Source organism: Chelonia mydas, chromosome 3, assembly GCF_015237465.2.
Source record: "Chelonia mydas isolate rCheMyd1 chromosome 3, rCheMyd1.pri.v2, whole genome shotgun sequence".
Lineage (NCBI taxonomy): Eukaryota > Metazoa > Chordata > Testudines > Cheloniidae > Chelonia > Chelonia mydas.
Window position 1 is genome coordinate 28,034,569 of NC_057851.1, and position 17,022 is coordinate 28,051,590.

Genomic DNA, 17,022 nt, shown 5'->3' on the forward strand with positions numbered 1-17,022 from the left:
CTAACTGCCTTCTGTGAATGCAGTCACTATTCAAGGTGATAATTTTCTTCCCATTAAAACAAGACTGAAACACGATATCCCAAAATTTATTAAAATATATATTTTCCTGAGAGACTGTACTATATATATCAGAGGTTTACAATTTTTTGCTGCAATATAAATTACTAATCTCTGAGGGCTGTTTTGTAATCCCTTGGGGTAACTGATCAAATGAGGACTGTTGGTAATAGTATAAGGATACTTTAGCTAACCTTTTAGAGTCTTGTTCCAAAAAAGTTTATCTTGGCAAGACACACACACTACATTTCACAAAAGAATTGAGAAGAGTGAAAATTAAAACTGAAGAAATCCATCTTTCAACTTTGATAGAGAGATGCCACCAGCATGTTTGCCAGAAAAGTAGGCGGGAAAGATCCACCACAGTGGTATAGACTGCATCGTTAAGAAGTGACCATTATACTGTGTATATATATTGTACTGTAATACTGCAAGAGGGTTTTAAAAAACTTTCCACTTTATTTTTTTATGCATATTAATCAGATACCATTACTTACTGCAGTTGCAACTATGCACTTATGTAAAGCCATAATGTTGAAGTTAATATCATTCATACATGTTTATCAAAAGCTGCATGTCATTGCTGAGCAGCTAGTATAATGAGACGTTTGAAGTACATACTCATTTCAGTTATTTCATAATGGGCAGTCCTATTTTACCTATCTGAATGCCTTAATTTAATTTTTTCAAGGTCTATGCCCATTCTCTGTATTTAAGGATAAAAGAATGTTTACCAACTCTTAGGATACAAATTTGCTTTGTGGCAGAAAAAATAGTGCACTATTTTTACACACAATTATATCAATGTCAGCCTATTTTGAATGTATATTGATTGGTTTTGGGATGGGGGGGAGTTTTGGTTACAGAAACAATAATTGATAGTATTGAAACTAATATAACTTTCATGTGTACATGTAACTTTTCATCCAGTCCTTTTTACAAACCTCAATATTAGTCATTGACTTTATATTACCCTTATTAAGTGCTATGAAACTTCATTTTGCCTTGTTTTGCGTATTCTCCTAGATGTGTTTTTATTTCTGGAAAAAAAAAGTCTGACTATTTTTACATTTTCACAGTACAATATCAAAGGACTGTCACAAACTTTGAAGAAAACTAAAACAGACTGTAGATGTATTTTAAATTTTTGAATCCAGTTCTCTAGCACATAGCTGTAGGCATAGAAAAATATTTCAGTAGTGCGTTTTGAGAACTTATAGCTGGGAATAAAGGGCCTTAAAGGCACTTAATCTGATTTTTTTTTTAACTTGGACTTGTACAAAAATATAATTTATGTGGGCTCGTTCATGCTGTGTTCATAATTATCCCCAAAAATGCATGTTTTATACAATTACAGGAAGCTATGTTAAACATATCGACAGTAAAAAAAAAAAAAAAAAAAAAAAATGTAACCTCCTACTTGGTCTCTTTTTTTATATATATATATTTATATATTGTTTGGTAGTGTGATCATTAAAAATATGATCGAACGTTTCAAGGAAGGAAGACATTTCACTTGATCTTTTCTTTGGGAACAGTGTTGTGATGTTTAAAGGATAGGACCATGACTTGTATAACACTATCATGGAGAGTGAACTTAGGACCACAGGAATATTGAAAATGGATATAGTTACATTTTATTACCGCTAATACAATGTAACTTTCCCAGTCTGCGCTCAGTTTTATAGTTATGCATTCTCAACCTAAAATGTTTGGGCATTCTTCAACTTAAAACTAAAAGGTTCAAGTATTGGCCCAATGCACAGTAAAAGCTGTGTATCCTTTCCCTGCTTGTTGTGATTTACTGAAATGAAGCAGGTTTTAGGTAATGCTTATTTGCAGACAAAACAAAATTTTAAAAATGTATTCAATAAAACTGTTTCCATTCACTGAAAGCATACATATTTTATATAAAATATTTTGTTACATTGTGGGAAGTTCTATCCTATTCTGAATTGGAGAATATATGTACATATATATATATATATAAAAAAATAAGCTATCTGAGTAAGGTAAAATAGTTCCTGATGTTGACAAAACTGGTAATTAATTGAAATATTTATATATAAAAGGCAGCAATTGTCATGATTGTGTGAAAATGAAATCTGTCATTTAAGGGGAAGGTGTAAAGAAATCTAACTAAGGCCAGAAGGAGGTCCCTGGCAGCACAGATCCAATGACAACATGGTAAGCAAGGCCCAGGAGCTGCTTGGGGCCAGAGCCACTGCAGTGTCTCCACATGGAAGGCCCTGACCTCCCGAGGATCCCTAGGGATCTGCCAAGTTTGGGGTGGCTTTTCTGTGGAAGAAACACCCCACTCCAAGCATCATGTTACAGGGAATCTCCACAAAGAAATCATCCTGGGGATTTCCTCATAAGAAGTTCCTTCATGTGGCTTTTCATATGGGAGGGGATAATATAGCCTCTGATAGCTAGCATTTTTATAACCAAGTTTAACCTTAAAAATCATTCTGAAATATCCACCCTCCAAAGAGAGAATATACTGTGTTTACCAGCCTCATCTTTGAGATATATGTGTGTGTGTTTGTATGTACAGTACACAATAGTTGCCTGTTACACAAACAGTAAATTGTTCTTAGTTTTGCCCTTGCAAGTAACTAATGTTACTGTGGAACTCCCTAATTATTCCCTGTTCAGAGGAATAACATTAATAATCAGGGATCCTAGAAATCTGTTTGCCGTGAAAAAATGTGGAATTTGCATTTTTACAGAGACTCTTTAGTTTTTACATTTTGTGAAAAATATAAAAACATACACAGAGTGAACTCCATTTATCTAAGCCTCCATTATCCAGCTCTCTGTATTAACAGAACCGCCAGGGGCTGACAACACCGGGCGGCTGGTGGTTTGGTTAATACGGACAGCTGGGTAGTTGAGTTTTGGATAAACAGGGTTCTACTGTATATCAATAAAACATGTTCAACTGCTACCCATATTTATTGTGGCTAGGGCTAGATTTGGGCGTTTTTTTATTGGAGGATTTTGGTTTTTTATCATGGAAAACTAGGATGCCTGCTAAAAAGGTAATCTGGAATGCAAAATTATCAAGATTTTAATTATAATCACTGTAGACATACTTGCATATCAGCTTCCTTTTCCTCATATTCAGCTCTTCCCATTTACCTCGCTTTGTACAAAACATTACCTTAACCTATTGCTCTGATTACATTCTGTTCACGGTCACGCTTCCCCATAGCCCATGTAGAGTCTGTTTTATTCAGAATTGGGCAAGCTCATTCTTTAGTCAGTTTCAGAAATACTTGCCAAGACCATGTTGGTTGTTCTACTAATTCTGACCGTCATTGCAAACTTAACTTTTACAAGCATTTCCCTATGAACAAGATTAAGTGATTAAGACACAACGTACAGCAGTCTCTTATTAATTTAATAAAGGCTACTGCCATTGGCATAACGTACAGGAGAGCTATGGAGGGTTATATTTGTTTTGTTTAGAAAGTTTGTTTTGCCATTGTTTAAATTCTTTCTGGTGAATCCCTACATCAGGCTCTCAAGAACATCGCTGGGAATAAAAGAACCTCGGTAATCTGTGAAATTAAGGCCCAGTCCCACTGAGGGTATGTCTGTACTGTAATCACAGGGTCTGACTGCAGCTCCAGCCAACATAGCTGAGCTAATGTTAATCTAGCTAGTCCAGGTCCCAGAAGAGTGAAGTCGCAGCAGTATGTGCAGGGTGCACGAACCCATTTATAACCCTGGTAATTTCTCATAGGGCTAGCCCACGCTGAAGCTTGTACTGCTATAGCTTCGCTGCTCCAGGACCTCGGTTAGTTAGATTACAGCTATTTTGGGTACATTGGCTCAAGCTGCAATCAGGCCTAGTAACTGCAGTCTAAATGTACCCTCAGATTCCCTGTGTGAGCTCCAGTGGCTGGGTATTGTTCTTCCTGACTGAGCAGAGGCAAGTAATTGGCAGGTTTTCTGGAAATGTTTCTTTTGGCCCTTGGGTAAATACTGGAGGCCAACAGTCTACAAATTACAGGGAGTCCTGATTGTCACAATTCAGGGCAACGGCACCTGTATATTCCCTCAATGGTCCAGCAAGCGCACCCACTTTCAGGCTCCTAACACCCTGGTCATTGCCTCTCTTGGGTGGAGACCTGCGTCTCTCTCCCTTCTGACTGGGGTATTTCCAGGATGCACCATTCCTGGATTTCACTGTGTTAATCCCAGCAGTCTGCCCAAGTGCACCTTCTTGCTTTCTCTTGAGACTGATGATAGAGAGATTGTCGGCAATTATAAATTACCACAAAATAACTTTTACTTGATTCTTTAAGATAAAAGCACTATGAAGTACACAGTAAAAGAACCTACAGACATACTACTACTCTTACCAGAGATCAGCTCCACCCTAACATGGCTCTTGCCGGAGCAGTCCTTCCAAACCTCACCTAAGGGGTTTCTTTTGTGATCACAAGTTCATCACAGCTTCAGCTCAGAACAAGTACACTCATAAGTTTTGTCCACCCTTTATACTGTTCAGGAGACTTTTGATCTGGAGTTTTGAGGACCAGGTAATTAATTTTCATCCTCAGGGCACAGTTTCAAAAGAGTGGATTCAAATTGGGTCATTTGCATTCCCTTACACTCAGGTTTTCCTAGGAAATCTGCTTCACATGTATTATTTCAAAACGCCCTTGGAAATTCCTAATACCTCCTAGAGATTGCATTAGTCAGTCTCCTACAGAAGTTAAATACATAAAATTCCATAATAACACATATTCAATTGCATTTTTAATACAATGAGCCCCAAAAGTATTAAAGCGCAATACATAAAGTGCAACTTAATTCAGTATATTGCAGGAATGTCAGCCTGTCACACTGATTATCTTGGTGAACTCTCTAGATACGTCCAATTTATAGAGGTGCTTCATATATTCGGAGCTACCTCTTTGCATTCTAAAGTCCAGTGTCCCTGGGGACAAAAGTGGGGGGATTATCAACAGTTTGTCACCTGCTAGGGCTTGTCTACACAGTACAGCAAAGTGATATAGAGGAGTGTGATAGGTAGAGCATGCCAGCAGGATTTACATGGGGGAGTTGGAGCATTCTAACAGATACCTAGTTATATTAACATAATCTGGTCTACACTGGGTAATTAGGGCAACACATTAGAGTATTCTACAAAAAACACCCCTCAGGCGTGCTCTGCCACAACGTGTAGATAAGACTTTAGAGATTAAAGCTGCAAATTCCAGTTCACCTGCTTAGATTTACAGGAATCTGTTGTTACATGTAGCACTCAAGAAGCTGGGAGGAGATGGAACAGCACGTAACAAAGAAAATAATTAAAATGGCCGTCACCAGCATAGCAAGCATAACAGTGGGGCTGGGAGACTACCTCACTTCCACTGACCTCCATATCTTCATGGTCCTTCACAAGTAGTAAGTGACATTCAGTCTAGTGGCTCCAAATCTTCAATACATTTTTTTTCTTTAGCTCCATGTGCTTTGGCAGGAAGGGTGACTGGATAGTAATGTCCCTTCTGAAGAAGGGGATAGCAATCATGCCTTGTGTAGAGGACTAGTTAAATGGAGGCTCCTCTCAACTTGCGGTCACATCCAGCTCTGGAACTTTTTCAAATATTGGACTGATTGTAATGTATCAAAGAACCTAGGAGTTTATCTTAACAGTGGATAAGTAAGTTTTATCAGGTGAAATTCCTCATGTGAATCTGTGATATCCTGCAGAAAGCCTGTCCTGTTGGAATGCTTTTTTCTATCTTCTTTAGAGCTCATCTCCCCGTTTTGAAGAGTCTCAGTACTCAGCAGTCACTATTGCCATGGTGGTCAGGGAAGGAGAAGACATCTTCAGTCATTTTGTGGCTCAAGGACATTAGAGTTTGGATGGTTTTGTGACCTTGTTCATCTACAGAGTTTAATTATATAATCCAATCTAAATTGGGTTTTTAAGACTATAATTTGAAAATATGGATTCTTTGGCATGTTTGAAAACGGCCTAAGATTTTTGTGAGCAGAATGGGCCTGTTTTGAACTGCAGAGTTGCTCAATGTTTCTGAATCTCTGATAGTGCCAGATGTGAGTCATTTTCCAAGTTAAAACCATTTTGGTGATCAGTTTTCACAGAAATCATTGCTGAAAACCCAGACTTGCCCAGGTAACTGGAAGCGTATGAAAGCAGCACTTTCATAGCTTCATCAGGGAGTTCTTCAAACACGTCTTTAACAGAAACAGAATTCCTGGTTTGGTATATTTGCAGACTTAGCCTTTGGCATGTGATGACTTCACAACTATAAGATTTTCTCGAGCTGAGATATTTATTTGGAACATAGGCTTAGCACTTGGTAAAAATCATTCCATTATAAAGATGAGATGCACCTGTCTCTCCCTCACCCGCTTTTCCCTATCTGCTAGAGCTGGGGCTCCTGCTGACATTGGGAGCCTCTTTGCCCCCCACTTAGCTGAGAGACTTCCTGATGAATGATTCCCACAGCAGGGATTCTCTCTCTGCTGAAGATCCCCTGTGAGAGCGGAGGACACAGAGATAAGACACTAGTGTAGTCTCTTTAATTAGAAAAACCAAAAACAGGCATATTGATTACATTTTTCCTTCCAAACACTCACGGCTCAATGAACCCTTTGTAGCTCCCTAAGGGGGACCCATGACCCACACTGAACTGGGAGACACTTTTTTTCATTATGGAGGTGGAGGAAGTTGTTCCCCAGAAAAACAAATGCCTCTACAAATAATCCATTTCTAATCCCCAAATCATCCCATATCATAGTGAGCTAGTGGTGGATGTTCCAAGAGATCTGATTGTGGGAGCTCTCTAATGCACCACTGTTAAGGGATGATGCTCCAGAAATAAACTATTTATATATATAACTATTTATAGTTTATTAAACAGCATGATGCTTCCAACACTAAGGTGTTAAATATGTAGATAAATATGTATGTATAATAAATGTAAAGTTTTCCCTCTGTGTATGATGGCAAGATCAAGACAAATGTCATAAAAGTTGCTTTTTTTTATTGCAGAAATGGGATATTTTATTAAAAATCCAGTGTAAGATATCTAATATATTAACAAAAATAGCTGAAAATGACATTTTTCATGTGTCACTATAGAACAGAAAAATTGGTGCTGATTTATCCATTTAAATGTGTTTTATACAGTTTTCACCCAGTAGGAAAATATTTTTAAATAGTCACACTTTCCACAGCCAACACAGAAACTTTTGAAAATTTGTACAGACTGTCTAAAGCTAAAAATCTACCCTTGCATTCGCTCCATTAAGTCAATACCAAGTAACTGATTTTGAAATACAATGAAAGGCATTAAAAATACCTGTACAGTTGGCAAAAAATATTTTAATATTATGAAATTACTGTGATTTCTGGTACTGGAGGTCCTGATCCTGCAATCTTTTCTGTGCAAGCAGACCCTTAGGCTCACATTGAAGTAATGGAGCTCTGCACAGGTACACGGGGTCCACTTCTGTGGATCTCATTGCTGGATTAGTGCCTATGATCTCACACACTGGGTTGAAATCCTGATCCTGTTGAATTAAATGGAAGTTTTGCCATGGGACCAGGCTTTAACCCCCTAGTGATCAATAGACTAAATCAATAACGGTATAGAAGCTCTTTTAAAAAGAAGATGCTTTTCTACCTGAAAAATGTAATTCTGGGAGAAAACAAGGCATGCTACACACCAGAATAATATATAACAATTGCTGGTTGGAAACATTGTAGTATTCATTCCCCATAGACAAATGTCAAAAGTCACTGCTAGTAATTACGCAAACCTATCTGTTTTAATAAACCTGATATTTTGCTCTACTACAAAGCATGTTATGAGTGGAATGTAAAAGTAAAACCTCAAGTACATATTTGCATCTTACAACACAGAAAACTTGCAGAACCATATAATAGAAGGAGTTAGTCAGATTCTATTAGAAAGTAGGTGAGCCCATAGGGGAGAGAGTTTGCCTGTGGCTGTGTAATGTCCTGCACTGAGGTGAGGCATCAGCAGTGGAGAGCGAACCTGGCATCATTGGGATCTTAAAGCAAAAACCTCTACTGCCTGAGCTGTTTGCTCGCTAAGACTGTAGCAGGCTCATTGAGCTGGAGTACTGACCCTTTAAAAGGGAGCAGGCCTAGTCCACCTGTGCCTGGATAGCTGCCTTCTAATGGGAATGCAGAGGAAACACCTGGCCTATAAAATGGGTCTGGCAGAAGTTTGGAAAAGAAGACAATAAGAGGCAGCTGGGATCTGGTAGAAGGTTCCTGCAGTGAGAGTGAGCTGCTGGAGTTCCCCACGGAAGCAGTCGTGGAGAGCTGATGAAGGAAGAGAGCTGGAAAAAAACTCGGGGCTAGAGAGCAACAGAAAAGAGTTTACCCTGCTGACTTTGAGCCAAGAGAGAAGGTAAATCCAGACAGGCCAGCATTCCAGACAAGGAGCTAGGAAAGCTCTGGGCCAGGAGAGCAGTGGAAGGAAGTCTGCTTGCTGACTCTTCGAGCTCGGTGAGGAGGAAGGTACAAGGGACTAATCCTGGGGGAACCCAGGGTGGGACTCAGAATTTAAGCCCAGGGTGGGTGGCCCTTAATTATCCTGCACTTCCATTAAGCCAAGGGCAGGTGGACACTGTTCATTTGGGGGGGGGGGGGGGGAAGAGGGTTGACACTGGGGAGAACACTGAGCATCCCCTGCTGTGATCAAAGAGGGAGGCCAAAGAACAGCCTGGCTTTTGTATTATGGTGATGGACTGTACTTTGACTTTGGGGGTCATTTTGAAGCATTTTACACTAATAAATTAGATCACAATGAGGGTATTATTGGACTGAAGAGTGAAGGTAGAGTTTGAGGAACCTTAGGATGGAGAAGCTGATGTTGGGGCACCTTCAGGGCCACTTCTAGCCATGCAGGGGCATCCCAGGATGACCTGTCTTGTTACACATTAACCTCTCTATGTGGCCCAGCCATTACTAGAGGGCAGCCGAACATCCACCAAATAAATGGGTATGGGTTAGAGTTGCAGGATTGAAAGATCCCTAAAAGGTTAATAGGTGCACTTTTGCTTTTATCCCAGTAAAGATGGGTTAAACAAAACAGCTGACTTATGGGTGTTTTGTATGATGATATAAGCTTTTTAATTGGATGAAAGGAGCATTTGATATATTCACTATGGGTGTGGCAAACCTAGCTTATTCTGTGATCCTACAGCTGAATTACAAATTTAGGGCCAGATTTTCAATTGGCTTCCTTCTCTGCAGACTCCATAGGTAGTTAGATATCTAATTACAGATCTGTTTACAAAAAAGATAGAGAGGAACCTACTAATGAGTTGTGGTCATACAGTTGCAAAAGGAAAATCAAAATAACTTGGAGGTACAAAACTGTGCCTATATAAATGAAGAAAACTGCTGAAAAGATGACCCTTAATCTGTAAAGAACTGGAGTGTTACAAGAACTTCTTCCAGGGGAATTCTGGGCCACTGCACAATGCAGAATTTGTGCAGAATTACTGTTCTATGCAGAATTAGCATTGCAGAGCCCCATTGGGCTCAGCAGAGCCCAGCTCACAAATAGAAGACACTGCCAGGGGGACAGGGACAGAGCTGGAGGGTTCTTAGCAGCTGCAGTTCCTAGCACACCCTGAAGGAAGGGTGGTGTATGGAGTTTCTTGTACGAGTCTGGAACCTAGCATCAAGCTGTTTCTCCCTCTGGACTGGGGGCCCTGCGACTGGACTCTGGGGAGAGAAGTACAGGTGTCTGGCCCTGTGGCTCAGCTCTGGGTGTGGGAGGGGGCAGAGAAACAGAAACTGGGTTGTTACAGGGGTTTCTTTAACTCTCTACTCCTGGGGGAATCTTTTTTGTCATCTGTATTGGTACAGACGTAGTTGCTGACAGGTATTCTGAAATAAATTACCAAAAAAATTGAAACCGGCATGATTATATAGTGTTATTTTAACAAAATATGCAGAATTTTAAAATATTGTGCACATAACTTTTAATTTTTTGGTGCAAAATTCCCCCAAGAGTAAAAAACCAAGGAATCTACATAGTACAAAATATGAAGAAAAAAAATTGCATGAAAATGTCAGGTACCACTGAAACCTGTCTTAAATGACCAATAAAATTTTCTTCTAATAAAATATGCTTCATTAACTACTATTAATTGTAATAAAACATAGGCAACATTGTACTTAATCTTTTAAGGGATAATATGAGGCAGGTGGCATACAGAAGGCTGCCTGGACATGGAGGTCTCTTGTTCAGGTTTCATTGTATTTTTTTGGTCCAAACTGTTTTATATATGTTGAAGCTGGGGAGAAGCTGTCATCTAATCAGTCTTTTCAGTCTTTCTGTAATGCAGTATTGTGGCTGTGACCCATATGTTAAGAACCAGCATGATTATGAAACGGACTAGAACTAAGAAGGAGAAAAACATTCAATTAATAAAATGTTATAAGCATGAATGCTAACATTACCTGCTGCCGTTTCCACAGGCTACAATAACTTGTGCACAAAGTTTTACTAGTGTACATTCTGAACAGTTCACCTTCCACAACTCCTTAATGGACTGCCTCAAAATACTGTGTTAAGGAACCCATATGTCAGACATCAAAAATTCTGAAAATAAATAGTTTCCAGATTCATGTTTTGTTTGAGGGGGGGAAATGAACTAGGCAGATGTATTCTCACCTGATGAATAGTGATTTGTTAAGTAATACCCAGAAGTATTTAAAAAATAAATACATCTAGATTCCTTAATGTAAATCTGCTTCTTTGAATCACTTTGACATTAAAAATGAACTTGCCATGTATGGCAAGTTTAATAAATCTGGTTTAAATTCACACAATACCTGTTTTTCATCACCTGCATCTTACAGGAGTATATAAACATATGTAATGCTCTATTTAAATAACTCTGTCTATTAAGTTCAGGCTTGTGAGGTGGTTTGTTTTTTTTCTAACAGTAAACATTTATTGGCAATTGCTAGAGTTTAATAGGCAAAAATCTGAAAGAAACAATGAGATTTGCTCAGTATCTTGATTACCTTAGGATTTTTTTTTTTTTTTTTTTTTTTTTGGGTAAGGCTACAAAATGTATTTGAAAAATCAAAGAAGCAGTTTCTCTGTTCACCTGACACTACACATGTGTCTTTATCCCATTTGTTCCATTTTAGGAAGTAAATAATATACTGAAATATACAAAAAAAAACTTTTCTAAGAGCTGGTGATATTTATAAATACACTATGCTGCATAACCACCAGACATGGAGTAACCAAGAACAATGAGGGGGAAAATAGTGTGAGCTCTCAACCCTCAAACAGTTGACAGGCCACATTTGTGTTTAAAGTCCAAATGTCACTGCTCCCATCTGTTTTTCATTGTGCTACATTTTGATGCAGTTTATGGGTATTAATGTCCTTTTAAAATTTACTCTCGGTAGTACAATGGAGCAGTTTTCTTTAGCTCATCTGGTAAAACATAAAAAATACTGACTTACTCATTTCCATTGTCTAAAACTGCTTTCTACCACGTGAAAATTTAGCCATTTTCCACTAAAAATGACATTTTGGATTGTACTAGTTTGAGCAGTTGAAATGCCAAAAACAGGCAGGGTCACTTTCTCAAATGCACTTTTTGTCTGTCCCCCCTCGTCTCCTCACCCCGAGTAAACGGCTGATTTTAAACATCCCTTAGAATAAATTCATTATAAAACTATCTAATATGCCCATCACATGGTATCTGAATTCCATGTGTTGTCAGCCAATCTCTTACTTCACTGCACTTGTTGGTGACAGCATCACAGCAATCTACGTTACTTTCGGCCAAATGTAAGTTTCATTATTCATGTACTTCCTTCAAATTTTAAACTAGTACAAATAATTTCAACAGTTTTACAGTTCTTGAATAGGGGTGTTTTTTTAAATACACAAGTCTACCAGTGAGAGAGAAGCAGCTGTTTTTGACATCTTATCCATTTGGGAAAAGTCACTACTGAATTACCGTGTGTTCCAACGGAAAGAGGGGGTTTGTTTTTCCTTTATGCAGGCATTTCCATAATTAAGCAAAATTTTTAATCTATTTTTTCTCTAAGAGTAGAGCTGCCTTTTAAACTGGCAACATCCCCTATGATGAACACAAATAGATTTTTCTTCCCATTGTCTTCCCCATGGGTGTTAAACTCCTCGCCATAATAATACCCCTGTGCTGTTTTCTCAGCAGTAATCCAGTTCCCTTGCTGGAATAAACCACTCAGCTACATAGTTTATTCTATTGAGAACCAGATAACTGCGATTAAAACAGGACAGGCTGCTGTTCTCTTTGGATAGCGAGGCAGTGAAGAAATTAAGGCAATTTCATATATTACTCACCCATAAGATCATTTGTGGTCATTAAAGTTGTAACTATTCTTGCTGTAAATTAAAGGAATTGTCATTAGTATGCCAGAGAGGATCTGCTGATGCATCCAACTACTAAAAACAATGAAACTTCTGCTTTGCAGTTGAGAAAAATCAAGCAAAAAAAAAAAAAACCCATACAAATATCCACATCTTAAATGTAACCCCCTCTTATTGTAGCCTCAAAAATGAAGTCCCAACCCTGAGCTCGCTTTCTTTCAAGAGTTCATTTGAAAGTAATAAAACAAAATGCTGATAGAGCTGGAACTTTCCTAAATTTTCAAATGGAAGAATTTTACCACCAGGTAAGCCATGGCAAAAGCTTATTGCTTCTTACTTCCATATTTACCATTTTCTTCTCTCTTTTGGTGGCTGATCTTAGTCTGTCAGATGGCTATGAGTTTCTATATCAAATTGCCAGTTAAAAACTATAGCAAAATTTCACCAGTTTACTGTACTGGAGAATTTATATAAGCCCATATATCTCTGTCCATGTCTCACTTATGCTATACACAAGAATAATTCCTTTCACTGCAGGAATTTGAGTGAAATTCCATGGGCCTGTGTAATGCTTGAGGTCAGACTAGATGAACATAATGGGTCTTCTGGCCTTAATCTCTGGATCAATATCATGTCTCACAATGCGAGTGATCTGACACTATCTCTATTATAAAACATTTTAGTAATTTAAAAAGAAATTGTGTAAAGACATAATTGCACAAGACATTTCTAATTAACAGTTGTACCAGGCCCTTTTGTATGAACTGCTACCAGGAGTTGGCAAGGATAACTAACCTATACACCAGAACCCTATACAAGTTATTGCCTGGATTTAGGAACATGCTTAAGTTCATTCCTGTTCATGACATGACTTAATGTTTAGCAAATGTTTCTAAAAGTTTTCCTGAATTAGTGCTATGTCTTTAAAATTATTGCTGGAAAACGGCTTGAGATCCTTTCATTTGATCCTTTAAGACAGGAGAGCTTTTTCTCTGATGAAATACAGAATTATGTATAAATCATTTGTTTAAATGAAGAAAAATATGATTTTTGGCTTTATATTATTATATGACTCCATATTATCTTTGATCAGTGATGTTCCAATATTGTCAATTGTCTGGTATTATAGTAATTAACTAATGGAAAGTCCTAGGATGTTAAGTTGTGAGGACAAAGTAGGAAGACAGTTGCAATGCACATCAGAGCTACAAATTGTTATTTTTCTAGCCTGGATTTTCATTATTTTTTTAAAAAATAATAAAGGACTGAGACCCTTTCTGCATAAAAGTAACAGATGAAATATCATGCATAAAAGAAATATCCTGCTCTCAAAGAAAAACAACATTCAAATATGGTCAAATTATTAAACTTAGGGCAATGTCCTGACTAGGTTGAAGTCAATGGCAAAACTCCCATTGGCTTCGACAGGGTCAGGATTTCACCCTTACTTTTAGACAATAATATAGAAAGCTACCCTGGGGAAGATTCAGATTTACTATGGGTTTGACAAGGCCTCTTGCTGTAGATACATTAGGAACACTAATGGCTTTGGGGTGGTCGCTTTATTATACAAAACCCAATGCTTTTGCATGTTGCTTACTTGCACATGTGTATGCGGACATACTCCAGGTCAGGGCGCTCACTTGTCCGGAATCTCTTGTCTGCCACAGATACCGCAGCTGAGCAAATTTACTTGCTGCACTGATTAACGTACACAAATTCTGCAGAAAAGGATACCAAAACAAAAACACACCCCATCTGTTTCTAGTTCTAATAAAATATTTAGCGTAGGCCTAAAATGTATGCTTTGCCATTTTTTTAAAAGTAGAAATACTTTTGACATTTAAAAAAATTCCTTCATTGGTTGCATCCCAAATGTTACAGAATCTTACTAAGAAACTATGAAAGTGAAACTGACCAGAAATCAATTGGCCTAGTTTTGTGGTACAGGCTCTAAGAGAAATCTAAAACATGAACTGTAACAATTACAGCAGCTGGTGACTGCAACTTTAACACAAAAGTTATTTTTAAACTAAGTGTGCTCCATGGGCTAGTGGAAGGTTCTCAAACTATTAATAGAGATGAGAGACAAAGCAGTACTTGAAAACTGCTCATTAACAGCTCAGAAGAGTTCATTTTCAGAACACCTTCTACAATAAATTATAAAATACAGTGAAACCCCATTTACCATCTAAGTGGAACCAGGGCCAGATTGGATAATCAAAAATTCAGATAATCAGGAGAATGGGCAAAGAGCTTTCTATCCATTTTTTTAAGATGCAGAGTTGCTTTTAAAGTAGCTGACCCCTCTGGGAAAAGCATCTTATCTACTTACAAAATACACAAACCCTTATTTCTTGCAAACAATGTTTTGTTCATTTATTAACAGGAAAACCAATGTGAGTTTTTAACAAGCTGTCAGCCTCAGCCCTGCCACCCGGGCTAAAGCGTCAATTTCCCATATTCCCCTGTGTGCACTAGTGGGTTTGGTTAATATAGAGAGTCGTATAAAGGCGGCTCAGATAAATGGGGTTCTACTGTTATAAAAATGATTAAAATTGTTTTTCACTGATAAATGGAGCTATGAAAGGGATGACTTTCAACTTAAGAGTTACTACTTACCATGGCCAGGTCTATTATCCATTTCTGCAGAGTTAGAAAGTACCATCCTCCCACAAATCTTACCTTGGGTTAAGTTTCATAATGCTCATAGTTATGTGGGCACCTGAACACTTAAAAATCTGTAGGTCAGGATATTAGTTATGTTTTCCTAATCTCACTGAAAATAGAAGATACTCTTGCTGAAACGGTTTCTATAGAGAAAATGTGTTGTAAAACTGTTTTGAGTAAAACAAAGTTAATCAGATTAACACTGGTCCCGGGATGGCTCTAGAAGTAAGCAGAGGTATGAAACATGTCACCACTTTACTAGCAATCACTGTACCTCCCAGAGGCTACTACAACAGGCTAATATGCTTGTGGCAGGGTCCTGGGGACAACAGACCAGTCCTCATACACTCCCCTTCCCTGGGGGATGCTGGAACTGAGGGCTGGACTTTCACCAACGCTTTGTCTACTCTAGGAAATTGACTGGAATAGCTATTTAAGAATAAACTAGTCTGTAATAGCAATTGTAGAATAGACATTACTCTGGAATAAAAGTCACTCTCTGCTGGAATAATTACTTCAGTCACAAACCTGGAACTTTGATTCTGCAAACATTTAGGCACATACTTAACTTTAAACACATTGGTAGACCTGCTGAAATCAATCGGGCTATTCATGTGAATAAAGTCACATAACTGGTTAAGGTTCAGGACCATAATTCTAAATATTTTTATAGCAGTTTTGTAAACTTCAAATAAGATGCTCTATCAGTAGCAGCATTTTAAAAACCCACTGCGTTGTAATTTATTTATTACAAATTTTAATCTAATGTCGCAATAGCACAAGTCTGCAGGCAGTGGCAAAATGAAATTAACAATACTGTTTTACTGCTGCTATTCAAAACCCTAGGAATAGTAGTGAAATTGTCAAGAATAATGTCCATCCTTAAAGCAGCAGCAAGTGGCAGCACTGGTTACCCAAATATGAAGAGGAGCCAAACAACAGAAGATGGGAGGTGCACGGTAGCAGAAACCCACCCACCCACTGCCCTGCAGGAGCCAGGAGACCGAGGGAGAAGTACTACAGAGCATCCCCAACAGCAGCAGCCAGAAGACTTGGAGCTCTTGGCATGGAAGATAATAAAAACCCAGGACCCAACAACCTTTCTTTCTGCCCTCCAGGAAATAGAGGGGGTGGAGTTTCACATTTAAACACATACCTGCAGGTTGAAGCTGTTAAGAAAGATGGAGCCCCAAAACAGAGCCGAAAGACAGTATGCTGGTGTAAATCCCAGCCCTCTCCCCTTCAGCAGCAGCAGGAATGGCAAGGTGGTCACTTTTTCAGCAGTCACTACCCCAGATGTTGCTGGTGGTTCCCTCACCCGCATTTTTCACATTATCTCTGGTTGGTGTCTGATAAATTTATCAAGCCCCGCTCCAAAGCGTCCAGTGCCAAATGGAAACCCAAAGCTGTATATCTTTTCAAAGGAGCATCTAAAAGTCACTGTGTGTATGATCCACAGTTGACGTAATTGTGTAAAAGAGTTACAAGAAGCTTCATATTTTCCATTGTGCATATCTGATACAAATGTAAATTATGAATTAGTCTCATTCCTCCTCAGTTGTGGGTCCAGTAAAATCAGTTACTGATATAGGGTTTGCTGTATAAAGGGTTTTACTGGGATCTAAGAAGGTTGCATGCAAATACGAAATGCACATTAAAAGGTGGCTGAATATGGTTTTCTCTGGCACTAGGAGATAAAATGCTCAGTCTTCTGTCAAAGAGCTGCCAGAAGTGCTGTGTAAATGAAAATGAGTAGACGTCAAAGGATACATGACTACGTAAGGCAAAGCTTGTTTCATGTTGCCACTGTAATGCAGAACAAAGAGCAGGAGAATGACATCTGAAAGAAAAGATCAGTCATTAGAGATAGGAAATCAGG

At 38.4% G+C, this 17,022-nt stretch overlaps 2 protein-coding genes across 5 annotated transcripts in view; one reads left to right on the top strand and one right to left on the bottom strand.

The window, feature by feature from the left end:
* ROCK2 (Rho associated coiled-coil containing protein kinase 2) overlaps nucleotides 1–10,841 on the top strand; it is a 177,479-nt gene extending 166,638 nt beyond the window's left edge. Inside the window, exon 33 of the mRNA XM_007063284.4 lies at nucleotides 1–10,841. Within this exon, the coding sequence (XP_007063346.2) occupies nucleotides 1–4 (4 nt within the window). The 3' untranslated portion in view covers nucleotides 5–10,841.
* Nucleotides 10,055–17,022, bottom strand: part of SLC66A3 (solute carrier family 66 member 3) — a 25,157-nt gene continuing 18,189 nt past the window's right edge. For 2 of the 4 annotated variants that reach the window (XM_007063283.4, XM_037894057.2), the window contains exons 3-7: nucleotides 16,914–16,983; nucleotides 15,096–15,153; nucleotides 14,074–14,194; nucleotides 12,447–12,488; nucleotides 10,055–10,493 (exon numbers count right to left, since the gene is read on the bottom strand). In XM_007063283.4, the coding sequence (XP_007063345.3) occupies nucleotides 10,405–10,493; nucleotides 12,447–12,488; nucleotides 14,074–14,194; nucleotides 15,096–15,153; nucleotides 16,914–16,983 (380 nt within the window). In that variant the 3' untranslated portion in view covers nucleotides 10,055–10,404. Of the gene's footprint in view, nucleotides 10,494–12,446; nucleotides 12,489–14,073; nucleotides 14,195–15,095; nucleotides 15,154–16,299; nucleotides 16,984–17,022 lie in introns of those variants that run through there. The other 2 variants (XM_037894056.2, XR_006289365.1) reach the window with 2 other exon arrangements.